We start from the raw sequence: 27686 nt of genomic DNA on the forward strand, positions 1-27686 counted from the left end.
GCTGCAAGATGGCTGCGGGATGCATTGTTAGGCGTAGCCCTGGCAACCCGCGGTCCTCAGTGCAGGGGCAAAGGGGATGATTTCACCTCCTGCCCCGCTCTGGGCACCCAGCTCTGGTGATGCTGGCAGGTGAATGGAGGGGAAGAGGGCTACAGGAGAAGGGAGATCGGGGGCAGTGGGAGAATGAAGGGTGATGTTTGTCTGGGCGGTAGGGCAGGGTCAGATCCAGCACCGGGGAGGGATGAGCCACCAAGAGCTACCACAGAGTGTTTGAGGACCACGGCCTGGCTGGGCTGAGCAGCTCCAGGGATGTTCCTGCTGCGGGGACATTGGGGCAAATCTTCCAGAGGCCCCAAGAGGTCTGAGACTCAAACAGCACACGTCTGCTCCCAAGCTGTGGAGCTCAGTTTGAGATAGCATTTAGGGACTTAACGTCACTGGTTGCCAGGTACTTTGCCCTGGTAAACTGGTTGAATGTGCACTGCCACATCCATGCAAAGAAAATTCTAAAAAAAAAAAAAAAAGATAAAAAATTGTAGCTCTGCTTGTAGGAAGCTGTAAAGTTAAGCTTGCAAACTTTTACCAGTCACCTAGCAGGTTGTTCTAGTATGAAAATCTCCACTAAAGCATTGCCACTCCATGCCCTGTACTCCCCGAGCACCCTTGTGGATCTGGCTAAGCCCCCCAAGGGACCCAACACAGGCAGCCGTGGGATGCTCGGGGCTGGAGCAGCTCACTGGCAGGCCCTGGCACACAGATGCTCCACGAGGGTCAGGCACGAGCTAACTGAATGCATAACTTTATTAAATAAATGCTTTGTCATGAGAAAAGACAAAGATCAAAGAGTAACATAAATTATAAGTTGAATAAATAGTATACAGCAATCTTCACTTTTTAATAAAATGTGAGATTTTTTTTTTTAAGTACAAAATGCTAAACAGAGCATTAAGCTCTTCTTCCATTGTCAGTTTTTCACAAACTGCTTTTTTTTTTCCCACCAGTAAGATTATGAGTATTTCTTGTTTACTGGAAAAAAAAAAAACAAAACAACAAAACCAAAACGAAACAACAGAGCTACCGTATGTATGTAAAGCTATAAAAAGCTACCGTAAAATGTGTAGTGAGTATTGCTTAAAGATAAAAACCAGGCAGGAAACTCGGAATCTGGTGTGTTTTAACAACTGTGTTACAACGGTGGGTAACGTGCGTGGTGACGTCTGTCCCGGTGGCAGTGGCGGTGGCTGGTGGGGCTGGGGAGGGGGCCACAGCAGGCAGGGCTCCTAGCCAGGGCCAGGACAGCTGTCTGGAAGCGAGGTGAACTGACAGTTCTTTAAATATACAATGCTCCATTTGGGGGGAAAAAAATCAACAATGACAACAAAACAAAACAAAACAAAAAAAAAAAAAGAAAACTAAACCAACAGCAAGAGTTTTCATGGGGAAGGTGGAGAAAAGGGGAAGGGGGGAGAGAGCGGAGAAATAGTGCAAAATGCTCTTGTACTAGTGGTTTTCAAAGTCCACTGCAGTACAGACAAGGGGCAGCCCAGCCACTGAGCGCCGCTCCCTGGCAGATGTGGTGGAAGGGCTGTCCTGAGCCATCCTTGTCCTCTCCTTCCCAGCTCACATCCTAGATACCAACGTGGGCTCAGCACAAATACCGCAACCAGAGACCCCTGAGCCTCACAACCCCCCAATGCACAAATTGCTGGCATCTCCTGGTGTGCCTCAACCCTCCCCAGCTTCCAAATCTGCCCCTTCTGGTTTTCTCATCCTAAATGCACAGGGGTGCTGCTGGGTGCTGAGAATGGGAGCACCTCATCACTGCCACCTCAGAGGGTGACCAAGCCCTCCTGAAGTCACTCTCAATCCCAGCCCAACCCAGGCTCCAACCCCGGTCCTAAATATTACTGCAGCCTGTAAACAGCCTCGTCCTGCTGGGGATCCTTAAGGGAGTGGGCAGCTGGGGGGGGTCACTTGGTGCCCCATCCTGGGAGCTGAGGTGATCTGGGGGGTGAGGCTGGTGCACCCCAAATGTCCATCATCCTTTCCCCCAGGTTTGTGGGGACAGGATAGGCAATGCCATCCCAGCATGGGGTGTGCAGGGGTGAGGGAGGCTGTGTGGGATGGATTTTGGTACTCTGGGCTCCCAGGGCCACGTAGACTTGCTTGGTAGGGAGAGGACAGAGCATTGCCCTGTGTCCCAGTATCTGTGGTGGCCTCATTGTGACACCACCGTGGGGCCCTGTGAGCTCTTACCCTGCAAAAGCATCCTCGCCAAAAGGCAAGGTCCATGGGGGCCTGATGCCCTTCCCGTCCCACCCCGGGGGCACGTCTCCTTTCTCTGCAGCCAAAGGCTTTCAAGTTTTGGGAAATTAAACAAAAAACAAAAACAAAAACAACAACAACAACAAAAAAAAAAACAACCAAAAAAGCAAGAAAGAGGAAGAGAGAAGGAAGGAAGGGTCCTGGGAAAGGTGGTACTGGCCTATGACAGTCAGGAGGTTTTGCACAGGGATCAGCAAGTGAACAGTGTCAAAAATGGTGTCCGGTGGCCCTTGGGGTTAGCACAAGCTCCTCCTCCTGCTGTCTTCACCCCATTCTTCACTCCACTTGCACCCCAGCATTAATCCACCTCTCTGGTTAAACCAACCCTGCTCCATCAGCCCTGCAGAGCCTGGAGGGGTCTGTCTCTCAGCCCCCACCATGCTCCCCTCCAATAACATGGAATTACCCCACTGCAACAAGCTTTTTTGGGGGCACATCTACACTGGTAGCACACTTCCTTCTTTTCAACATGGGAAGGTGCTTTGTCCCCAGGACGAAATGTGCTCTGCTGGGTCTCCGTGGAAGTCCATAGGCAAAACTCACCCCCACTGTCATTTGGAGGGAAATAACCACAGGTGTCCAGTCCTGCCCTCCATTAGGGTAACGTCCTGGTGGGGAGCCCACGGGATGCTTAGGGGAGTAATGTCATCTCATGAGAGGCTGTGAGGGCTCTCAGTCTGTGATGGCAAGAAGCCTTCACCAGAACCCCTTCGTCCCATCCCCACTGGTGGGGCCCCAGTAGTGCTATGGACCTCCATTCTTCTCTGCCCAGGTCCAGGAAGCTGAAAGGGGTATGGGGGTTCAGGAACCTTCCACCTGAGATCAGCTGTGTCCTTTGGCCAGTGCTGGCTGCCACCTCCAGCTGTGGCAGTAGGATGTGGTTCCCAGTGGGTGTGTTTCCCCACCACAGCACCCAGACCCCACAGCTCCCTTTCTTTCCTTCCATTCGCTGCAGGATCTCCTCCCAGCACCGACATTGTGGAGACCCTTGTCAGGGATAAGCAAGAGGCGAGAGTCCCAAAATCAAATGCAAATGTTAAAAACAACAAATGAGTTAGGAAGGCAGCCAAGGGCTGTCCCAGCATGCCCAAGGCAGTGGGTCTCCACGGAGCAGTGGCTGCTGTCACTGAACAAGGAGCTGGGCCCCAGGTTAAAGGCAAGGGCCCATCACAGGATCTTACTGCAGGGTCGTGGGAATCAGCCGTGGCAACATGAGCAGTATCCTCAATGCAAAAGGATGGCGTTGTCCTACCCACGGGGAAAGCTATAAACCAGCCTTAACAAAAAACCAAGATGAAACAAAGAGGAGGTTTGGGGGTTTTTTGCCCCTGAAGCAAACCACATTTTTGACTGTGTAAAAAAAAATAAAAGTCTCCATAGTTGGTCGTCTTCGTGGTGGCAAAGGGTGGTGAAGAGTTTTGGCCCTGATTCCCCTGTCCCCATGTAGGGATACTTCAGTCTGAACAGTGATGCAGTCCTCAGTGTTGATGAGGCCCTGATTCCACAGGCACCGATGCTCCTCCATAACTGCTTCTGTGTTTAATCCAGCAGGTTATTATTTGTTTTTGGAGGGGCAGCATATCCTCCAATTTCATATTACATTGAAACCTCCGAATTTCAAGGTGAAGCGTTGCAAGGAGGGAAAGCCACATCAATGCACACACAAGTGCATGCAGGTGATGAACACTTTCACACCTGGATGGACAATGGTCAGTCCTGCTTGTCCAATAAAATTTCTGACCTTCCAATCAAGATGAACTGGACAGGGGAGACTGTATTTCCTTTTGTGATAATTTTTTTTGAAGACCACAGATACTTTCTGGGGGTATTTGTGCTGTTGCAGGATCTGTGTTTCCCTCCCCAGCTTGTCTCCAGACACAAAGTGAACAGTCCCACATCTCCTCCCTTGCTGAAATCTGCCTGGATTGGGGGCAGTCATTTGAGATGGAAATCAACTCAAGTGAGTCCCAGCAACATGGGGAGGACACCCTGGAGGACTGCAAGGGGAACACTGGTGGCCACAAGATTTTCTCTCAAGACCCTTCAAAAATCAACTAGCTAACATGAAAAAAAAATAAAAATAAAAATGAACCTGCCCAAAACTCGTACTGGAGAATCAGCAACTTGGAGAGCTTCCTACATCAGGGTGACCTCTGCTTGTGGCAGAGGGGTGCAGGCAGCATTGGGGAGAGGTGCAGGATGGCAGAGTGCCCATGGCTGGTTTGTCTCTGGCTCTATCCTTTCCTTGCTGAGTCCTTGTTGTCAAAAGGCTGTTGTAGATTCCGAGTCCTCAGTTTCTTCAGGGTTTATTTTTCTCTCTTCTCTTTTTTTCCTTTTCTCTTCTTTCTTTTTTCTTCTCTTTTTTAATTTTCTTTTTTCTTTTCTCTTTTTTCTTTCTTTTCTCTCTTTTTACTTTTCCTTTCCTTACTTCTCTCCTTTCTTTCTTTCTTTCTTTCTTTCTTTCTTTCTTTCCCTTTCCGTTTTTTTTTTCATTTTTCTTCCTTTCTCTTTTTTTCTTTTCCTTTCTTTTTTCGTCTTACATGAGATGAAAGGAATCGGAGTCCCGGGGCGTGGGGAGGTGTGGAGGGGAGGGTGGAAGGGAGTCTGGATAGATAGTGATGGGGCGGAGGGAGGGGAGGTGGCTTCACTCCACATTGCTGCTGTCGAACGCGTGGCACTGCAGGTCTCCGCTCAGGAAGTCAGTCCCCGGCAGCTTCATGCCATACTTGTCCACACACCAACACAACCCACGCTTCCGGCCCCGGGAGGGCTTGCACTGGGGAGACACCCAAGGGCAGAGATCAGAAGCTAGCCACCGGAGGCTGTGTGGCTCCCTCCCTGGGGATCTGGCCTTGGCCCCTTCATACCAGCGATGCAATCCCCATGGTAGGATCTGGCTCCTGCTCTCTGCTTTCAGCACATCCCTGTCCCTGCTGCTACCCCAGCCCAGGGTTCTCTGATTTTTCTCCCTCCCTCACCAGCTCCTTCAGGATGCTTGCTTCAGGCCAGATGGCACTTGGAGCCATTGGCAAGGCCACCCACCACCAAATGTGTCTGGAGATGCTTGCAGCAACACCCAGACTAACCCAGCAAAGGAAAAACCTCCATCCTTCCCACGCAGGGCATTGGTAGAGAAAAGCCTTCCTGGGTGGGGAACATCTTACCTGCTTCCTCTTGTAGAAGCCCTTGCGGTCACAGTTGGGGAGGTGGACAGCACGGGGGACCATCCGCTGGCTACTCTTCAGCTCCTGCAGGGATGCCTCCATGTGCCTGCGGCACGGGCCCTGCATGCAGGGAGATCAAATGTGAGAAGGGAAGCACCTCACAGAACCTTCCAGCTGCAAAAGCCCCTAGGTCCCCCCCACTAGTACCCATTTCCCAGGGGTAAAAGCCCTCCACAGTCACCTTCCCATGGGAGCCTCATGGAGGGAAGGTGAAGGCACCCACCAGCTCAAACTCCTGCCGGAGCTCGGGGATGACAACACGAGGGTGAGCCGTGTTCTCAGCCATGCCCACGAACTTTGCCAGGGTCAGCTTCTTCCGGCGGTCCTTCTTCAGGGCTTCGGCCTTGAGCTCAGAGAGGCGCCCGTGCTTGGGCCGGTAGGCCTTGGGCGGGTAGGTCTCCTCCGTCATCTCCGATGTGGTTGGCTCCTCATGCTCCCGGGACTCCCGTTCTGCAAGGGATGGGGTACCAAACTGTCATGTCTCTGTGAGATGAGTGGGGCTTGCTTTTGCACAGAGACCCTCATGCCCAATCCCAGAGGAGATCTTTGGACCAGGCAGGATAAGAATAACCAAAGGAACCCCTTTCCCAGCTGCTGCCTACAGCCCTGGCTTTACACCACTGAGTGGGACTTCACAAGGTTTTTGTGTGACCTCTGAGCTTGGGACAGGAAGGTGTCTAGAGAGCATGGAGGAGTCAGAGGTCTAGGATGCATTTCTACATACAAGGGTCATCACTGTTTTTGTGGGAGAAGACCAATATGAGGGTCATCCTACCTCCAGGGCCAGGTGACACATAAATGAGGCAGAGAAGCCCCTGTTTATCCATGCTGAGAGAATTAAGTGACGAGTTCATGCTTCACACTGCCTTAAGAAGGCAAGAGCACAATCCAGGAATGCTTGAAGATGATACAATTCCAAAGCCAAGGTCAATCACACAGCACAGTCACCATGTGGCTGGGCAGACATTTCAGCAGTGATACCAAAGATGTGGCTGACAAGTGCTAGGATCTCCAGGGTCCTCAGCTTGCAGCCCCACTCGGGATCAAACCAGCTGACACACACCAAGCAGCCAGCAAAGCCAAGGGTAACACTGCCAAGTAATGCTGCCTGACTGCCACTGATGGTACTGACAACAAAAGGGGACCATGTTTAGGTTCTGTCCATAGCACCCATCTCCCTGCAGACACCTCCCAGCACAACCTCTGCTGGCAGGATGCAGTCAGGAGCCCTGAGCAGTTATATATAGGAGCAAGCTAGTGACAGTCTAAACTTAGATGACTTGTGACATTTAGTACAACCACCAGAGTGAAAAAGGGTTATTTCTCAACTAAATTTGAATACAGTTTAAAGGTCCTGAGGTTCCTGGTCTCCTGACCCCTGGGTACCCAGCTGTCTGGTGTTGATGACAAGTCACTTGCTGGTCTAGCAAGTGACTATGAGGAAACTAACTGCAGCAGAAGGAAAGCATCAGAGTAGCTGAAATCTGTCCCTGAATAGCCTTTCTTGCAATTTCTATGCCAGTGAACCCAGATCATCCCCTCCTACAGGAGGGAAAAATGCTCAGGATTAAAATAAAAGCAGATATACACCCCAAACAAGGGAAGCGGGATTCTTTCTGCAGACCAACTGCTTCATGGAGCCCAGATGCAGCACCAGGAGGGAGAAAGGTGAAGAGGATGCCACTGCTGCCCAGGGATGCCTGAGGATGCCCAGTGGCGGGGACAGACAAGATGTTTAGTGGCAGATGACAGTACCAGACTGTCACACACACCTCAGCTGGGGGGTTTGGAGGTGACTGAGTGTCACTGGGTCACTAGGTGCCCAAGCCAACCACAGGTACAAATCTCCTATTCCTCCTTGCCAAGGGGACCTCGCATTCTCCCAGCAAAAATTTGGAAGTTTCTCATGGCCACCTATTTATTAAAGTGGCCCTTTGTTTTTTCTGTTTCCACAAGAACAGCACTGGATGAGCATTCCCAACTCTACACCCTCCTAACTGCCAAGAGCAACATAAAAAATCCCCTGCACCATCCCCAGGACTCATGTGGCTCCCCAGGATGGGATAATTTTGCCATTTTGCCCCATGATGCTTATATGCTTGAGGTTTTATTCCTTGCTGCAGGACTCAACTGCCTGCACAGATCAGGGCTCATCTGCTCTAAGAGGATAACAGACATGGGACAGAGAAGAAACTGAGTAAACTGGGAATTACTCCCCAGAGAATGAAACAATACAAGGTGCAGCTGAAGTACATCCTTTGCCTCAAAAGATATTCTGGCAACTCAAGGTCTGAAAAAAAGGAGGCATCTGCAGTGACTGAGCCCTTCTTATAGCAGTGAAAACACTCAGTGTTCTGTCCCAGGAATCCCCTCTGGCACCCAAGTCCAGGACTGGAGAAGGTGCTGCCAGAGTACCTCCCTGGGCTGCCCCACAGTAATAAAGGGAAGTTTCACACTGGTGCTGGCAACCCCCCAGTAACACAGGAGGGCCACAACTCATTACCTCCTCAATAACAAATAAGTGAGGCACAGCTTCTTAGGGCAATCCAAACAAATAAAAACAAGTAACAAATAAAGGATACAAGACAGTGAGGATTCAGTCAGAAAAACAGTACAGGGTGTCCAGTCCCCAGAACTCAGCATGTAATGGGTGTCTGCAGCAGCCCAGACTGCTCACATGGTCAGTAGCTTTACTCTCTTGCTAGCACCTTATCCCTCCTCTCCCTGCAAGCTGCCAGCAAGCCAGAGTGAGATGGGGACTAACGTGGAGCCCTTTCAGCAAGCACAGATGGGAGCCACAGGAGCCCTGTGCTCTTGCAGATGTGCACTAAAAGCTGTCCAGATCCAAACCCATGTCTGATTCTTTCTGCAGGGTTGAAAAAGCACCTGGAACTGACCCCCTTCACTCTCTGCGGAATGCATGTATTCCTCCTCAAGTGGGAACATATGCCTGGGATGTCATACAACAAGGGTTAGAAGTGATGGGACTCCATCTGTGACTCAGCAGTGGTGTCTAGTTTGGGTCTTTATATCCCAGTGATAACTCCAGGGATGCCTTGAAGGGATCCCTTTCCTCCATCCTGTTTTTTATAGCCTAATTTCCTTCAACAACAAGGCTGATGCAACCCCTTCTTCTAACAAGCCAATTTTGGCAAACTGAAGGGCAAAGGTCTCTGACAGAAGCTCCTGACAAGCTCTGGGCAGCTGCAAAGGGGCCTTCCCAGTGCCAAGAGGAGAGGTAAAGGCAGAGCGGGGGCATGCAGCCCCTCCCTTCTCTTCCTGGCTGGCCCATCCACTTTAGCCTGCAGCTGCCCACTGCTGCCAGACCAGACACTCACATCAGCATCCCCAGAGCTCTTGCACCTACCTGCCCACCCTCACCCACCAGCTCATTCATTACCCTCCATGTGCCCCCAGGCCAGCTCATGGCAGGCAGGATTTGGCACTGCTGTGCCTCCATGCCTGAGGAGATGCTGGCAGGAGCAACACCCTGTTTCCCCAAAGGAGCCCTACTTGTGTCGAAGACTCGGGAAGGAGTTCAGGCTGGAGTTCCTCCTCCCTCACTGTCAGGTTCTGGCCTGCCACACAGCCCCTTCCCGCCTACTCCCATCTGCCTGCCAGCCTGGTGGCCACCTGCAGAGGCAGAGCTGCCTGTCTGGGGACACAAGGCATGGGCAAAGCACGCTGCATCCCTGTGGGCTTAGGGTACGGGCAGGAAGGCCCTACTCACAGTGTTCCCAAATGAGGGACAGTGGGAATCAGAAGGTGGGTGGCTTACACAGCTTTATTCCTTCTCCCCACAACTCAGGAGGGGATCACCTCCCACTAGAGGTCCCAAGCTTACTGGCACAGAAATATTACACAAAAGAATGACATTGCTAGCCAAGCTGAGGATGCCTGGCTAGCTTGGAAGTGACACATGGGCTGTAGTCACCTCAAAGGGATGTTGACCCTACAGCCAAGGCAGGAGACTGAACTCAACTCAGAGCCACTCCATGGCTTCATGTCTAGTCTGATCCACTGCTGCCCAGGGAAGGAGGGGCAAGCATCTGGAAAGGCTCTTGACCCAGGCCAGGCCGAAAAGACTCTGCTGTTGATGGGCCCTGGGATGCAGAAAATACCCACACCAGAGCACGGGCTGTCCTATGCCCTGGACTGAGGCACAGTGTCTTCTCCCCTCTCCAGGCTAGCCAGAGGAAGCTCCCTAAAAGGAACCATTTCCAACTGTTCCCTGCAGAAGGGAAGGGGAGTGGCAAAATACCAGGCACTGTTTCTGGGAAGCCACAAATTGCTCCTGTCTGGCTGGCTGCTGTCCTTGAGATACCACCCAGAGCAAACTACACATCATTCTGCCCTGCATCAAAACCCAGTCTGGTGCTCCTGGGCTTCAGATGCTTTGGACCCATGTGAGGTCCCAGTAAGGTGGTGGATGCACTCACATGGGGGAGCAGAGTGTCTGGGAACACTGCATCCCTGCCTGCTGACATTACAGACTGGAACACTAAACTTTTTCCACATGGCTGGGAGGCTCAAATTTTTGTAACACATTTTCATTGGTTTCTGGCAGAAAGGATCTATTGACCGCTGCTCCTAATGAACCGTGCTTGTTACAGCCACAGCCCACTGCTAGAGGACTTGCTGTCCTGTTCAACACCACCCCCAAAAGCCACATGCACCGAAGAAGTACATGCACAACCACAGCACAACCCTGCTAAACAGCCCTCTTGATTATTATCATGATCATTATTATTTATAGCATAGGTACTAACATAATACACCACTCAAGCAGGAAGGTGTTGGAGAAAGACTTCATGGGGATCTCAGTTAAACCTCTAGCACAGGAACAATACAAATGTCACTCGTGGAGACTTTGAGAATTTGTCCAGTTCCTCTGCCCCAAACTCAGCCATCTCTGTTCAGAGATGATCATTGCATATGGGGCTTATACAGGAATTCCGTTCTTAGGTACCTGGCTAGAAAAAACCCTGAGTATTTTCCCCAGCTGCCTTTCCCATTTGTTGCCCACTCTGGAGGAGGGGACATGCTCGACCTACATCAAAACTTCCTGTTACTGGCAGGCAAATTCATCCCTGACCTGGACTTGCACCTGTGGCCATGATGGGAAAACAAAAATTCCTCCTTCCTGGTCAGCACACAGAGACAGCCACTGTGTTTGCATTCTCAAGATGCAGGCAGGGAAGGGATAATGCAGGCAGGGAAGAGATGCAAAGAGAGTAGAGTCATCTCATCTTGCACCCTTTGGCAGCTGGAGAGTACAACTGAGCAAAGCATTCCTGAGCTCCCCAGAGGCCACTAGACTCAGCCCAGGCAGAAGCCCAGGAGCTTTCACCCTCCTAATGAAGAACAGCTCGCTTACATTCCTGTCCCAGGCACAGCCCCCAGCGTGGTGGTGACTGACCCCCAGCCCTGCTGGGGTGGTCAGTGGAGCGGCCCAGGCGCTGTGCCTGTGCTGGGGTCACTGCTGAGACCACCGCCCTGGTGAGGTCAGGCAGTGAGCTCAGGCAGCCGCCCAGCCCCAGGCCATCTGGCACCCACTGGAGGCGGAGCAGCCAGGGCTGAGGATGGAGGCTCCAGCCAGTTCCTCCACTAGCCCAGGGTGTTGTCTGCTGGAGACCCAGCTGCAATGTGCCTTGGACTTTGAACGAACTTTTGTGCTTTGGTGGGGTCTTGGCATCAAGCCAGTGCAGTCCATCTGGCAGGGACTGGCGAGGGAGCATGCTGGTAATGTTTGCAGGTGATGAGAGGCTCAAAGGCGACACCACACACCAAGAAGGACAGAATAACAACAGCCCTGCTGGGACTGCCACCCCACCTCTCACAAGTCTCAGCAACGTGCAACAGACGCTTAAATCTATGTCACATAACACCCAAATGCTAGCACTGAGGTGTTCTGGGTGGCCAAACTCCATGTGTAAGTCACTGCAGAGATGCTGCACCCTCCAAACTGTGACCAGCCCCATCATCTGGCTTGGGTTATGATTTTAGGGTGGAATGAAAGTCCAGTCTCCTGTGACTCCAGTGATCACACTTAGACCTCCAAAGGTCTGAAGTTAAGAAAGGTAATTCCCACCACCTCTTCAGTCTTGGTCCCCTTGAAGCCTGTGATGTTCCCATGGGCCAAGCTGTTTTACAGACACAGGAGCAGTAGTAAGAAAACACAGACCCTATTTCATTCCCTGGGAATTAGGAACTTCAATAGCTGCCAAAGGCAGCAGAACACTTTTGTGATTTGCAGAGTGTGAAGTCCTTAGCAGTCAAAGCACTGTGAAGTGCTCCCAGCAACACCCACTCTGCCCCACCATACCCAGTCACCTACCAAAGACAGATGATGAGAATCCAATTAGTCCATGGCTCAAAAGCCACACAAGCTTTTGGAAGAGGGGCTCCAGGGTATTCCAGTATCTTATACCCCTGTGACAACAGGGTGGAAGTTGATGAGACCTCACTCCCTTGTTCCACTGAGACACCTTTTAAGGGAAGGATATGGATCAGTAAGGCCAAGCTCAGAGAAGAGATGGAAAAGCATTCAGAGAGTTGGCTTGGAAGGTTAGGACTGATCTCCATTTCATTAAGCCAAGAGCCAGGAGGATGCTTGGGAACAGCTCAAGAATACCTGAAGAGCCTCAGAGAACAAGCACTGATGACTTGTTGAGGGGTGTGCTATTCCGTTGCTTTTTAAATTTTTTTTTAAAAGTAATTGTTTGGGCTTTGCTGAACTAGCCTGGAAGACCAGCTCTTTCTCAGGTGATTATGTCTCCTCAGCAGAAACCTGTGGATGCAGATTCTGCTGTATCAGCCAGGGCTCACCTGCAGAGCGTGAATATCAGGTGCTTGGGCTGCCCCCAGGTTCACATAGGATTCATGGGAAAGGGAGATCATAATCCTGATGACCTCTGTGTCCTCATAGAGAGCTGGATGGGGGAGAAATGCAGCTCAGCATGTGGGAAAGGAGCTCTCAAGGGAACCAGCTCATGTTTTGGTCTGCTTTGGAAGTGCAGGACCTATCTGTAGGAGTGGATCTCTGGGTCAGCATGACTTTGCAGTGCCAGCAAATGCCACGGAGGTGGGAGAGGTACAGCTATGGGAACTGGAAGCTTAAGAAAGGATCTGTGTTGCTATGAGCACATAGCAACTTTCCTGAGTTGCCTTCTTTACTGCAGTCACAAAACAAAACTCTCTGAGTAACTCTGTAGAGCAAGGAGAAAAGCAGGTTTGGATATGGGGAGCTTCATGATGGAAGCTCCTTCTCTACACATTGCTAGCTGTTAGTTCAGCAGTCTCCAAGCACCCATGCTGTGCTGGAAGAGCCAAGCTTGGGCACCAGCTGCCTTGAGATGTAACAATAAAGACTGTGGCTGAACAGGTGTTGTCTTTGTCTCTTTCCAAGGACTTCGCAAATCTGTTTACAGTCAGATCTCCATGCAGGTGTGGGAGTTTGCAATGCACATAACAAGACACGCCAAGACCCAGTGACAGTCTGAGTCAACAGGCAGCATAGCCAGAGACTTTGGGTTCTCATGACAATGATTTCTGTCCAAGAGAGAGCCAAAAATGTCTAACCAAAAAAGAATTGGGAAAATTTCCAGAGTTTCACTCTCCAGTAAGATGATGAGCAAACGTCCATCAATTTCAATTAAATGATGCTGATGTGCACCATTTTGCAAAACTGCAGACACTCTGTTGCTAGATAGCTGCTTATATCAGCCTGACATTTCCTGAACAAAGTTATCTTCCAGAAAACTGAACTGGCAAGTGGAGAGGAAGGAAGTATTGCAGGACTAGATTTATATCAAGAAGCTCCTGTTGCTGATGCACTGATGATAGGAAGATAAAATGTATTTCGTTCACATCATCTGGAGACTGCAGATGTTCACCATTCCATATGTTGAAACTGCAGAAGAAGCTGAGAGCTGAATTATGACCCACAGAAAAGTAAATAAATCATCTTTCAATATCAGAGTGACCAAGACATATTCTTCCTTCCTGGAAAGGATGAAGTAGTTCAGCCTTTCTTAGTCTCACATCTTCTCCAATAAATCCACCCGAGCAGCAGATTTCATTGGTTGCAATAAAGGAGGCAAAACCCATACCAAGCTGCCAAGAAACTAAGAGCAGGAAAGATTAAAAAATAAAAACTCAGAGGAGACTGCATGACAGTCTCTGCCTAACTAAGGGTGAGAAAAATCTGGTTTAGCTCCTGCAAGGCATCATTGAATTGTTTACCAGCAGTTTCTGCATGGGGCTTATTTGTGACAAAAATATGAGAATACACATGCTTTAAGCTTTTCTGAATGAAAACAAAAGGTTGTTTGATCATCTGACCATCCGCGATGACTTGGAAAAAATCTTCCTGTGCCCACAGTAATGAAGGAGGTGTGATGTGTCCATCAACTGTCATTATTGCATGAAAAAGAAGCAGGCACGGGGACTTTTTGGATGCAGGTAGCTCAACGTCAGCAGTAGAGGAAGTATAACTAGGGAGAAGGAATAAGTAATTTGCCCTCCTGGACTCTGTGGGGCTTATCTTCAAAACTCAGGTGAAAAGTGGTATCAATATACATGAGACATCAAGAAATCTGGATTTAAAAGCAGGTGCTGCCAGGATGCTTGCCCCTTGCTCACCACAAAGAGACAGGAAAAGGCCCATCAAGGTGGAGCGTGGAGATGCACCTGCGTGACGTGTTGGACAAGAACTATTACAACACCAAAAGTATTTCAACACCAAAAGTATTTCAGGTGTGCAGCTGTGACTGCAAGTTCCAGCCTAGCCTGTGTTAACTTCCAGGTCTTCAGCCTCACTTTCACAGTTTTGCCTTAAACCAGATGGAAAAGCTGTGTGAGATCACCCATTGCTCATCTCTGTGTCAGCACCAGATGACACATCATCACATGTACTGTCCATCCTGACTATTACCACCTCTGAGGGATGAAATTTCCAACCTCTGCCCTCAGGACTCCTTTCTTAATGGCTCCTCCTCTCAGAAAGCCTTTGCCTGCAGTAGGCCTGGATGTTATTTAATCTCTCAGTCCACCTAAGTAGGACTACAAGAAAGTACCAGAAGTTTGACATTCACACTCAGACAATATTGATAAGGAGAAATTTGCCCAAGCTTGATCCTAATGAATGACTCTTGCCTCTCTTAGCCATTTTCCACCCTGTACCACTGCATATTCAGTGCAATTTCTCATTGCTAATTTTTCATTAGCAATTTCTTTTGGTACAACACAATGAAAAGATGCTTTTGAATGTTAAAAAATCACCATGGGTCTCTTGATGGACAGAAGGGTATAGATCTCCATTTTGGGGTCTGAAATTCCATGAAAGACAACTGATCACCCCTTGCCACAGATCTGCCTTTCTGGAATGATAAAATCCTTGTTGCACTTTGTTGTTTCTCCTGCAACCTCAGGCCACTGCTGCTTTTAAAAAACCAAATAACTGGCCACTGAAATGGTTATGAAATGATGCAGTAAAATTTCACCAAATTTTATCAGGAAAGAAGGGCACACAAGTAAGAGCAATGACTGTATGTTACTTTGTATTTAGATAAAATATCTTAAGACATGTAATAATATCTTAAGACATGTAGCTGTGGCAGCAGCATAATTGACTGCTGGACAGGTATACAACAGGTATAAGATAATTTTTCTGCAATTCTTCCCTAGTAAAACTTTTCTTCTTTTTCAGCATGTTCTTTAAATTAGGAAGTGAAAGCCAGGTTCCATAGTTTTCAGTGGCTTATTTAATTACAGATTTTCATCATTAGTCTAACACATAACATCTGATTTCTTAAGCATGAATAATAAATGGCTCTGTTGATTTAATTGTCCTCTGATGAATCCCATCTGTATTTGGAAAAATAAAATATTTCTACTGTTTTTCTACAAAAAAGAGTTATGAATATTAGCCAACTTTGCCCCCAAAGTTACCTTTAAGAAACATTCCTTCTTCTGTTTAGCTAGGCAATCATTTCCCTAAGTATCTGTGAGGATTACTTTCTTGCCCTTAAATAGCAACCAGACAAGTCATCGCCATCAACATAACAATTATCTCCATCATCAAGCCAGCTGTGTCCATCCAACAAGCAAACAAACCAAACTGCAACAACAGCCCTCCAGGCTCAAAGCTGCAAAGAGCTCTCCAGCTCTAGCAGAGCCCACAGCCTTTGCTTTGGCCCCACAGTCCTTCGAGGACTGAGGCAGCTGGCTCCCACTGAGGGGAGAGGTGCCCAAAAGCCTTTGATTCTTTGGCCCTAGAGGAAAGGTGCTCAGCATCCTGCAGGATCAAGGTCTGCCAGGCTAACAGGGAACACTGTGCCAGTTTGTTTGACCCCCCATTCCCACATTCTGCATGGAAGAGACAGTACCACCGGGGTGGAGTTACAATGAAAAATGATGGGAATATCAGAGGGGTCTGGAGAATGAGGGCAATAGCGAAAGCAAGGCCTTGTGCAGGTGCACACAAGAAATGCCCACTAACTTCACAAGGATAAATTTAACATGCCTTCTCAAAGTTTAATCTGTTGACCAGAGTGTCTCTCTCACACTTGTCCTGGAAACATCAAGTCAAGAAGACTTACCAAAACATGCTGAGAAATGGATTCCTTGAGAGCAAATTTGCTCACAGCAAATCACCAAGAGTCCCGCATTTCTGCAAACACATTATGCTGGCTCCTGCTGAGATTAACTTCAAGCAATGGATTGACATGAACACTAAGGGGTCCTCTCAGATCACTAGCATCAAAGAGCTACCTCAAAAACAACATCTTGCTGAGAGTTGCCTTGGCTACACAGCTGAAGGAACACAGTGTCTTGTGGGGGTTGAGTGGTAAGGGGTGGGGGATGCCACCAGATATGACAAGACCCTTCCAGGATGACCTGAGGCATGAATCATGAACTGTGCCCAGTGTTCTTAAATGAGCAGCCCCAGGATCCAGGAGTGCTGGCACAACTGTTCCTCCATGCTGTGTCCTTGCCCTGTGTATCACCCTGGGGAGACCCAGTGCGGAGGCTCATGCTCACTTGGACCAAGTGGGCCAGGTCTTAGAGGATTCCAGCATGGGGGGGGTCAGGTATCCCTCTCCTTCTCACCAGCAGAGCTTCCTCATACTTTTGGCTATTCCTGAGCTGATGATAAACAGACAATATCTACTTTTTCCCCATAAAAAACCTCCTTATAAACAACTAGGTGGTTATCAGGCTGGCTGCCAGTGAATTCACGCAGGCTAAAGATGATCTTTGGATCGTCTCTGACCTCTGCATGCATCATGTCTTTGGGTCCTGTAGCTTCCTCTGCTCAGTGCTGGAGGCTGTTTCTCCTGCCCTCAACAGCTGCATTTCAGCAAATGTGCCATCTTTTCCCAATTCAGTTCTTCTTTCACACCTTCCTGAAGGCCAGTTGTTGCTGCCTGGGCATGGAGAAGTTTGCAGGATCCCAGAGACCTCCTCAGTGCCCCTGGCACCATCTCCTTCCACCTATGACACCAGGGACCACTGCTCTGGCAGATGGACTGGCTGTCCTTTTCAAGGCACAACTTCACACCTTCGCTGGGAAGAATTTGCTTGTTTGACATGGGAAAACTTGCCTTCAAGAAATCTCTCAGAGTATTATCTTAGTCTAGCCAGAAAACACAAGCCACCTCCAAACAGAGGGGGTGAGTTTGGATCCACACAGCTGGCTGAGAGGAGGACAGATCTTGCATCTATCTCCTTCCTCACCTCCCGTTGTTTGATATGCTCACCTGGTGCATCTCATTTCCAAGCCCTCAGTGGGAGGACAGGGTAGGCTGATCTGTACCCACTATCTGATCTTCATGGCAAAATATGATGTGCCAGTCATAACCAGAACCCCTGCATCTAAGAGAAGTTTGTGTGTGCTGCCTGGAAACCATTCTGCCTCCAGAGACAAGAATGCTCCGTGTGTGTGCTTGCACACATTAAATGTTTATGCAGGCGTGTGTGGGCGTGTGAACACGAGTATGTGTGTGCATATGCTCACACGCATATCTCCCCTGTGCATATTAATCCTGCTGCTCTGCAGCCCACAGAGGGGCAGGTGTGTTGCAGCCAAATTCTCCACTTACGTCTGGCCTCGAATTTGCACTACTAGTGCTTGGGTTAAAAAAAAAAAAGAAAAAAAAGAAAAAAAAAAAGGTGGTGGGGGGGGTGTGAGGATTTGCTGTGCCATGGGCGCTTTTATCTGCCCTGTGAGTTCGCACAGGGAAACGAGCTACAACTGTTCTTAGCGGCTCACCCAGCTGAGAGGAGGACGGCAAGCCCGGAGAGGATGAGGTTCCCGCCACCCTTCCCAGGCTGCTCCCAGGATTTTCATGCATGAAGAGTTTAGGGAAACGCTGCTGCTGTAGCAGCTCCCGAAACTGCTCCTGCATCTGCGGCTCCCCGGGCCCGGGGCGAGCAGCGCTTCCAGCCGTCGTTAGGAGGAAGCAGAGCACCGCGCAGCGCGTGCGGCAGCGCCGGGCGCCGCCTCTCCTCCTCTTCCTCCTCCTCTGCCCTGACACGTGTGACGAACTAAGCGACAGGAGACACTGGGGGATGCCTTGAAGCTGGCACAGAAGGTACCCACTCTTTCCTGCTCCCTTTTGTCAAGCCTGAGGGGACACCCCGCAGTGAAGCGAACGCTTCCAGTCGCACATGACTGTGCTCAAGTCACTGACGTGCCAAAGCCGCGACGATCATCTGGGCTCAGGACGCTGCTGCTGCTGCTTAAGTATGACACAAGGAGGCACAATGGCTTCCTCCAGCATCCCTCAAGTTTGCAGAGGCTCCCGTTTGAGACCAGCCCCTGCTCTCCGCTGTGGTGGTGCAAGCTCTCCCTGCACTGACCTGGAGTGGGTCCAGGGCTGTGTGGAAGCTCGGGGCCAGCTCTATCACTCATGCACACACGCACGCACAGAGCCACGTCTTTTCTCCGGTGAACTCTGCTGGCACTCGGCAGGAATTTCATTTGGATCAACTACTTAATATTCTCTCTCCTTCCTTAGAAACCAGGCTGCTGAAAAATCCTTCCAGCCAAGGCCCCTCCTTTCCTGTTTGAACCACCCCATCCCTTCCTCCCCCGTACACACACACCGCAGAAACCCAGCTCTCTTGCTGGCACCTGATGGATTTCACTCTCTCTCTATTTTTTTTTTTTTAATATATTGTTATTGAAACTCCAGATCAAAAGAAAAATGGAGATTTTCCTGTTTTGTGTCTGAGGTTTTGCAGGCCTGTTGATACTAGCTTTCACCTTGACAGCTCGGAGCTGCTTCGCACAATGGACCTGCCGCTCGCACCAGCCGGGTCCCTCCCAGAGTGACATGTGCACAAGAAGCCAGCACATCCCAAGCACCCTGCTCCCTTGTCCCCTGCCCCTCACCCTCATCCCAGAGCTCGGCATGGAGCTGCCCACCTGCCTTGCCACATCCCCTCTGCTCACCCCTGAAACCAGCATCCGCAAATGCAGAGCAGGCGACTACGGGAAGGGGGAATGGGGTGGGGGAAAATATGTTGGGGAGCAACAAAGGACAGCACCAAATACAAGCTGCAGGAAGTCTGGCCTCGGCTGGGCAGCACTCCTCCTCCTCCACCTTTCAGCTGACGCTGCAAAGATGATTTTCTTAGGGCTAATTCTGTAAACCCTCCCCTTTCCCCTCCTGGTTATCGTTGGCTCACGGTTTCATAAGGAAACTTGCCAAGTCTTGCTCGCTTTCTAGAAAGAGAGCAGGAATGAGAGAGAAGGAAATATTTGACAACCTTTGTTTTTCCATGAACGTTTTTAGGGCAGCAGGCTCCAATCTGTGCCCTCCGCTCCCTGATGCTCAGCCTGACCTTGCTGTCTCAGCAGGAGGAAGTCTGGCAGGAGCACAGGGGAGAAAAATGGAAAGACATGGTATATTTCAAAGGAAACCTAAACAAAACAGAGAAAACCCAGAATCCTGCAGCCTGTGCCATAAATGAAGCTCATTCATGTTTTTTTAACCAGGAACAGTCAATTGCAGATGTGATGTTTGGCTTTCAGTAAAGGACAGTGTCTGACTGTTGTGGGAGGAAGGACTACAGGGACCATCCTGTCAGTACCTACATACCCATCTACTTAAAACAAGTCCTACTAAGGCTCTTTAATCCCACACTTGCTTTCATTTCAGACCTCTGAACAAACCAGGAGGACATTCTGCTCATTACCTCTAGCATTCCTCAGTACCGCTGCCCAGCATACATGTGAAGAAACCGAGGCATGCTACCTGCAAGCATCTTGTCTCCAGGCAAGACATCTGCTCTACAGGAGAGCTAAGCCTGGCCTCCCAGGCTCTGGCTCTTGCAGTGCTGCTCAATGCATTTCTACCTTGTCCATAAGGAGGAAAGCATCTGCAATTTTAAACTTGGCCAGCACGAGAGCAGAAATAGATAGAAATGCAGTTTGATCTAGTCCTCACCACTGTCACATAGTTTATTTTGCAGAGTGCTGATTTTTTCTCAGCGGTTCGCAGCTCAGGGCCAATTTTGGTCATTGATAGATGGGAGGGCCAGGCCAGCTTCCCCAGTGCACGGTCCCTGTGCTGCTCGCCAAACTGGCAGAGGCCAGAAAGTTCAAGTCAAACTTAATTTCTTTTCTTGCCCTGTTGCTTAGAAACATGCCTATGAAAATATACTTTGTTCTCACACACTACCAGTCGAATGCCAAGTGACTTTTTTTTCCCCTATCCCATCCTCAGGAATTCCTGATTTATTTTTTATTTCTATTTGCAATTGCATAAATCTCAAGAGAAGCCTGCTGGTCTCCTGTGGCTTCTTGCAGCAGCCTTTCCAATCCAGGCTCATCTGCTGTCTGCAAACAAAACCTGTCGAAAAGAGGCCCCTGCGGCACTTGGGGAGTCCAAACTGGAAGCACAGGTAGTGCCATGGTGTTGGTTTGCACGACACACCTGCCACCGCTCTCCTGTCCCTCTCCTTGTTCATTCAATGGGTGTTGAATCCCAAGAAAATCAAAAGCAGTGGAATTACAAGGGCCCTGGCTAAAGTTTTCACACAAAGCACCTGCTAAAGGACCAGTTTCCTTGGGAAGTGCGAGAGGCAGGTGAAACGGAACGATATTCATGCTGGGAGCCAAGCGCCAAAGCTTTTTCAGGTGCCTGTATGAGGCACCCTCAGCACAGGCACAGGGATGGGCCCCGCTCTCCTGCTGGGATTCAGCTGCATGGCTTTGCCTTCCCGACCACACTGCCTGCCCCTGGCCACGCACACACACGTGCAGAGTAAATAAACACCAGGATGACGCACTCCGGGATACTTGGCCTATCTCTGCTGACAGCGGTTACTGCCCAGCATCCTGGGCTCCTCAGCAGGAACGTGGCTCCTGGCCTCACCCTCTGCTCCCTGTGCAGGTCGGCTCCCAACCCTCATATCTTACAGCTGCCCTTCCAAAAACCAAGCTCAGCTTTGCTGTTTCTAGCTGATTAAAGGGAGTTTGGACATCTGATGTCATTCGAGGGAGGGGGGAAGTTATTACACACAGAATTTGGTTTTGCTCTGAAGGATGGTGCATAGCAACACAACCACTGCCTGCAAGCAGCAAAGGGGAAAAATAATAAAAGCATCACAATTTATTAGGTGCTAGAAAGGAGAAACTGATTCCCGTTGCATGGGTATAAGCAGACGCTTGCTAACAAGTAGAAGTGACTGTTTCATGGACCAAAAAAAGTGAGAGTTTCTGGTTTTTTTTTTTTTTTTTTTGGTTTTTTTTTTTTTTTTTTTTTTTTTTGCCAAGTGGTTCCCCAGACATACAGACAACCCTCCCTACCTCCCCTTCACACCGTGGCAGAAACACGGATGTATTTGGAGGAATACAGGGAATCTGTCCTCACATGAGTTACAGGATCCAGAAATGGGAGTCAAATGAGTGTCAAAATGAAGGAGAGCTTTCTTTCATGCTTTCATCACGTGCAAGGCACAAACATTTCAGAAGCCTGGCCTTGCACTGGTGCTGCCATGCTCGCCTTCATGCTTGCTTTTAACCTGTTCTTGCCTGTTAATAGCCACACCACCATTATTTTGTGCAAATGCATGTCCTGTCCCTAATGCACCTGCTCTCTTCATCTCCCTGAGCTAAAGCCCATCGCCCAACAAAGATGTCCAGCAGCTGGCAGACAGAAAGAGCGGGCTGTAGTGATTCCAAGGAGGAAGTGTGAGCCAGAGCAACAAACCTGGGGGTGGCTGAGGACCTAGGGAACAGGCTGCTGGTTGAAAGGAGATGCCCTGCTCTCCTCTGTACTTCAATCTGCAGAGATCAGCTCGGGCCCCAGAGCAAGGTGGAGGATATGGAGATAGAAAGTTGTCAGGGAGAGGGCTGAAGACAGGGATGCAGGAAAGATGTAAAGGATGCAACTGGGATGTAGCTGTGACTAAAAGGGTGCATCTGGAAAGTGAGGAAAGAAAACCCTTCCACTGGAGATGGGACAATCAAGAGGAGACGATGGAAGGCAGGGTGGGGGCTGTGAGATGATGCAACAGGAGGTTTGATCAGAGCACAGATGGAAAGAAGGATGGGAAAAGTGGCAGGGGGCATGGAAGAACAGCTAGGGGGATGGAAAAGTACCCACAAAGATGGAAAAGCAACTGTGGGTGTGGGTGGAAGAACATCTAGAAAGACGTGAAAGTAGCTGGAAAAGTGGAAAAGCAATAGGGGGGGTGAAAGAGCAGCGGGAGAAGTGCTGGTGGTGAAGAAGCAGACAGAAAAGATGGAAAAGCAACCGGGTGCTTGGAAAAGTTGCTCGTGGAGGGGGTGGGGATGAGAGAGAGTGGGGAAACAGCTAGAAAGATGGAACAGCAGGCAGGGTGTAATTGTGTGTGAGAAAGAGAAAAGTCAGACAGAAAGGCAGAAAAGTAGCCACAAAGATGGAAAAGCAGCTGGTGGTGGTGCAGGGGAATGGAGGAGCCGGGAAGGCGAAAAAGCACACGGCGGGGGAGGGGGGGAGGGGGGGATGGAAAACCGGGCGGAAAGATGGAAAAGTAGCCGGGAAGGCGGCAAAGTAAGTGGGGGCATGGAACAGCACCTGGGAAGATGGAAAAGCAGCCGGCGGGATGGGAAGGCAGCGGCGGGGGCAGGGAAGAGCAGCCAGTGGGAGGGAGCAGAAAAGCAAGCGGAAAGATGGAAAGGGAGCCGGAAAGACGGAAAAGCAAGCGGAGGGTCATGGAAGAGCACCCGGAACGAGGGAAAACGCAGCCGGGAGCTGGCGGTGGGGTGGAAAAAGCAGGCGGAAAGATGGAAAAGGAGACGGCAAGGCGGATGAGCATCCGGGAGAGCTGCGGATGGAGGATCGGGGATCACTCACCGGCCTTGGCTTGCTCGCGGTAGCTCTTCTCGCTGAGGCAGACGGCGGTGCCGTGGAGCAGGGCGTGCAGCGGCTTCTCCTCGCCCTGGCGCGGCAGGCAGCGCAGCCCGCGGGCGCAGCGCTCGGTGTAGACGCCGCAGGGCTGCCCGGCGGGCAGGGCGCAGGTGAGGCAGCAGCCGCAGCCCGGCTCCTTCACCAGCTCGCAGCCCAGCGGCGACGGCGGGCAGAGCGACAGCGCCTTGGCATCGCAGGGCTCGCACTGCACGAAGGAGCCCAGGCACCGCGACAGCCCCGGGCAGGCGCCCAGCAGCACCAGGAGCCGCAGCAGCATCGCGGCGGGGATGCTGCGGGACGGGGCGCGGGGGGCTGCCGGGAGCGGGCGGCGCTGGCTTTCCGTTTGCCCCTTCGGGGGCCAAAAAAAAAAAAAGAGGAAAAAAATTAAAAGAAAAAATGAAAGAATTTAAAAAAATAAGATTCAAAAAAGGAAACAGCAGCCCCTGCTTGCAGGCGCCCCACTCTGGGGGTTATTTTCGGGGTGCGAGACCCTCCTGCTTTTCTTTTGGCGTTGGGAGAGGGGGGACGTCTAGATTTCCTTTTTTTGTCCTTTTTTCCCCCCTCCCCGTTTCTCCTTTCAGCTTTTTCTCGCCTCGAAAGGGGGAATTCGCACCGCGATCCGCGGGAGCGCAAAAAAGAGGGAGGGAAGGAGGGGGGAAAGGGAGCGAAGCCTGCAGGGGTTGCACAGCCTACAGGTTGCAGGGGGAGGCGTGGGGGAGCAGGGGTGTTTGGGGAGGTGGGACGGCGATTTCACACACTCGCTCACTCACGCGCACACACACACACTCTCTTCCCAAAGGGCTGGGAGGAGGCAGGTTGGGAAGGGAGCAAAGTTCCTTGAAAACCAGTGTCCTGCTAATAATGCATCAAAGCAGTCAAGAGGAGAAGAAAAAAAAAAAAGAAAAGAAAAGAAAACGCAGGAGAAGGAAGAGGGGATGCAAAGCTCCCCTCCCCTCCCTCTTCTTCTGCAGGAGGAAAAGCCTCTCCCGACGCAGCGAGCTGCTGGGAAGCTTGGTATGAAGCAAAGTTGTGTTTCGATCGCCTCTGTTCAACTCTCCCGCTTTCCTCTTCCAAGATTTGCAAAGAAAAAAAAAAAAAGACCAAAAGAGTAAAAACAAAAAAAAAAGAAAAAAAAAAGTTTTCTGCAAAGTTGGAGTGTTTTGTTGCAAAGTCGGCAGAGGAGCGGTAAAAAATCAGGGGGAAAGGAAAAAAAAGAGGAAAAAAAATCCACTTTGTAGATCTCCCAACACTTTTCCCCTGGAGAAGTTTCTAAAGAGACTGAATACTGCAGAACAGGCTGTCTTTTAAATAGACTGCCTCTGGCTGCCTGCCAGCCCCTCGCTGCAATTTGAGATCCCAGTGACACCTCAGCTTGACTAGGTGCCAGCAGCGAGGGCCCTATCAGTGCGCGCTCGGGCCGTGGGGGTGGGGTGCGCAGCTCCTGACTTCTGGGCTTCAAACCCCGGGCAGTGATCAAGGATAATATTATGAGGAGAGACAAGGGGAGGAGGAGGAGGGGGAAGGGGAAGCCGAGGACTAAAAAAAAAGCAAAGTGGTTGCCGTTGGGTTGCAGGGCAGCCTGGAGTCTGGATGGGAGAGGTCAGGGCTCTGAGTTTAGGGAGGAAGTGGGAGATGGAGTTAGCAGGGCCTGATGTTAGGTGCTGTGTGCTGTGGGGTGCGGACCCCCGCGTGGTGCCGGGGAGCGGCGCGCTGGGACCCGCGCAGCGCCCGTGCGCTCCGAAGGTGAGCGCAGGAGGAGATGGCTGGGTGCCTGCCAGCGAGCTACTGTCGCCCGCCCGGGCCCAGGAAGGAGCCTTTGTGTGTGCAGGGTGCCCAGCCCTCCTCTCCTCTTCCCTCTGCCCCTGGGCGAGGTTTAAAACCGCAGTGAGGCTTTGCCCTGTGTCGGGGTGCGCCCCTGACACCTCTAAACATCAAGGGTTAACACGGCCGGACAGTGAGCAGAGGGAGGGCTGGGCTGCTTGTAAGCACTGTGTTAGATTCCTCTTTGGAAAAGTTCGCTGTTGCTTAGGGCATGCCAAAAAAGAAGGGGAATTTTGCCATATGAAGTCCAATTTGCACGTTTTAGCTCATTCTTCTGCCTCTTGCCCTGCACAAAATGGGGAGGGAGAAGAAAGGGGAAAAAAAAAAAAAAAAAAAAAGCGCTTTGCAGTGCTCATCCCCTGTCCTGGGCAGCTTGGGGTTTGTTGTCTTTTGTTCCACCGCTGCATTCCTCAGGGTTACAGTTCTCCCGGCCCTGGTCCTTCTCACTTGCCTCCCTCAGTTCTCATTCATCTCTTGGAGCGAGGAAGCTGGAAGCGTAGGGGAGGGAATCTCCAAAAGCGGGGTGTGCAGCCCCCGCAGCTGTGCTCAGGGGTTACACCTGGAGCAGGGGGGTGAGCAGAACCTGGGGTGGGAGTCTGCTCAGAAGCTCAAGCACGGGGGCATCTACCGGGGCAGTGGGAAATTCAAAGGGATCAGCTAATTCTGGGTGAGGTTTATGTGCGATTCAAGTCAACCCCCCTTCCACACAAGCACACACTCCTCCAAAGCTTCATATTCCCCAGGTTTCTTTTTAGATCAGTCATCTGTGCAGCTGCATTGCATGGATTTTGCCACTAGAATGCACCCTTATCTATGGTAAGAGGACGGATGGTTGCTTAAAAACATTAACTCCTTCTTCTCCAAAATTTCCAGCTTAAGGCTTTCTTTGCACCTCTCAGGTGTTCCTTGTTTTACTGCCTTTCTACTCCATGTGGACTCAGTAGTAAAGATCAAATTCCTCCTGTTCTTACCTCTTGCCCTTCAAAAAAGAAAACATTTCTAAGCTTGGTTGGGTGGTTTTTTGCTTTTCTTTCTACCAAGAGTTTTTTTCCAGAGGTTTTATTTATTACTACCTGAATCTCTGCTTAGATCACAGTTAAATGAAAAAAAAAAAAAAGAAGAAAAAGAAAGGCACCTTTAAGGTAAGAAAAGCACTCCCCAGGGGTTTTATCTTGAAGTGCTTTAAAATGGTTTCTCCAGTTGACACTTAAGGCTTTTACAGCATATTAATTGCATCCTGCCCCTGTTTTTTATGAGAATCTGCCACTGGTCTGAATGGGTGCTTTGCAGAAAATACCACCAGGCAGAGAGTGAGCACTGTTCACCTGGAGATCTGGAAACACTTTGTGAGAGGGCTTAGGGCAGGAGAAAAATGGCTTTCCTCGTTCTCTCATCTGCCCTGTAAGAAACAGAGTGCCCCGTATTAATAGCTGGTACAGAGACAGTGAGAGTATCTGAGGGGTGGAGGAGAGGTTTCACTCCCACTCCTACCTGCGAGACACAAAATGGTGAGGCATGTAGAGAACTGCCTCCATCAAGCCCAGCTGCAAGCCCTGGCATGGGAGGCTTGGGCACGGCTGGATTGCCACGGGGCAGAGATCCTGTGAGGGATCCCAGGGGAAGCTGCTCTAACTTGGGGCTGTCCGGGAAATTTCTCTAGGGCCAAAACCCGGGTCACGTGAAGTTGTCTTGCAGCCACCCTCATTTCACTCCTGTGCTGCGAGGACACTCATCCACAAAAGCTTGCCTGGAAACTGAGTTGAAGCCTCAGCCAGAAAAGGACAATATTTTAGACATGAGAGGTACCCTCTTGGCAGGTTTTCCCCCATTTTATGAAAGTAGTCTCAGCTATGGGAATCTTAGGGCTGCCACCTGTACTGGATCACTGAGGCCAGCAGTTGGGATGGAGTTGCAGATGACCCCTGGTCTGTGCTCTCTCCATGCTCTTCTCAAGGTCTGTCTTTATGGCATCTTCTGCTGACACCAAAAAACGCCCACCACCCTGGCAACATAAGGCAGCCACAGGACAGTGTGCAGTGTATGGCTGGCCACGAGCTGTAGGAGAGCCTGCAGCTAACAAAGATCACATTTCTCCTGGCTTGTGCTCTTCCAGGGGAGATCACAATCATGTTTTATGTTTATAAGACATGCTCTCTTATTTCGAGGGATTGAACAGAGAGCATTCAGAGGAAACCAACGTTTCTGTTAGTGTCTTCTAGTGTATTTCATTGCTATAGGCTCTATGTGTTACATATAGCTCTGCTGCAAAAAGAGAAATAATTATTTGGAAAGCAGTTAGTGTTCTTAACATATCAGATATGTTACACTTCATTATGATAATCTCAGTAATATGCAAAAGCACTGACTTTCCTGGGTATGATAAAGAGGATGGAACACATACTTTAATCAGTTTGGTCTAATCTGTGAGTTTTGGAAGCACTTAGAATATAAAAAAATGTTCAGGCAATCTAGAAAGATTAGGAGCTGAGTGACAGATACAAAAGTAAGATACTCTTTTCTTCTCCCTCCAAAACCACTGTCCGATTTTTGTAGATCTGAAACTCATTAGCAAAATAATGCTTATACAGGAGAATGTATATATTTTTTTTTCATGAACAAGCGTTAAAAAGGACTGAATAGTTGTGAAATCAGGTGCCTGAAGCATCGTTCTGAAAAAAAGAAAAAGCCAGTACTTCTATAAAGCTTGGAGGGAAAAACAACAAGCAACAGAAGTAGAACTGATGGGACAAGTCTGAGACAGAAGTGTGGAAAGGAGAGATGAACACCAGCAGGAGGTGCAGATATTGACACAGTATTTCACTTTGCATGGAGACTGCGTTGAGTGTCAAAAGTAAAATGTGATTTCTTCCCAAGATATTTGTTCTTCCCTTGGACAGTGCCTTATTGCTTG

General features: G+C 50.0%; 1 protein-coding gene across 1 annotated transcript; it reads right to left on the reverse strand.

Moving 5' to 3' along the window:
• Positions 1-783: 783 nt before the first annotated feature.
• On the reverse strand, positions 784-23932 carry IGFBP5 (insulin like growth factor binding protein 5). The gene is made up of 4 exons (XM_041473280.1): positions 22901-23932; positions 5773-5999; positions 5490-5609; positions 784-5101 (listed from the first exon to the last, which is right to left on the reverse strand). The coding sequence occupies exons 1-4, from the start codon at positions 23229-23231 to the stop codon at positions 4970-4972; spliced, it is 810 nt and encodes a 269-aa protein (XP_041329214.1). The 5' UTR covers positions 23232-23932; the 3' UTR covers positions 784-4969.
• Positions 23933-27686: the final 3754 nt, after the last annotated feature.

The sequence above is a fragment of the Pyrgilauda ruficollis genome, unplaced genomic scaffold (genome assembly GCF_017590135.1).
Source record: "Pyrgilauda ruficollis isolate IOZ18807 unplaced genomic scaffold, ASM1759013v1 scaffold3, whole genome shotgun sequence".
NCBI classification, from domain to species: domain Eukaryota; kingdom Metazoa; phylum Chordata; class Aves; order Passeriformes; family Passeridae; genus Pyrgilauda; species Pyrgilauda ruficollis.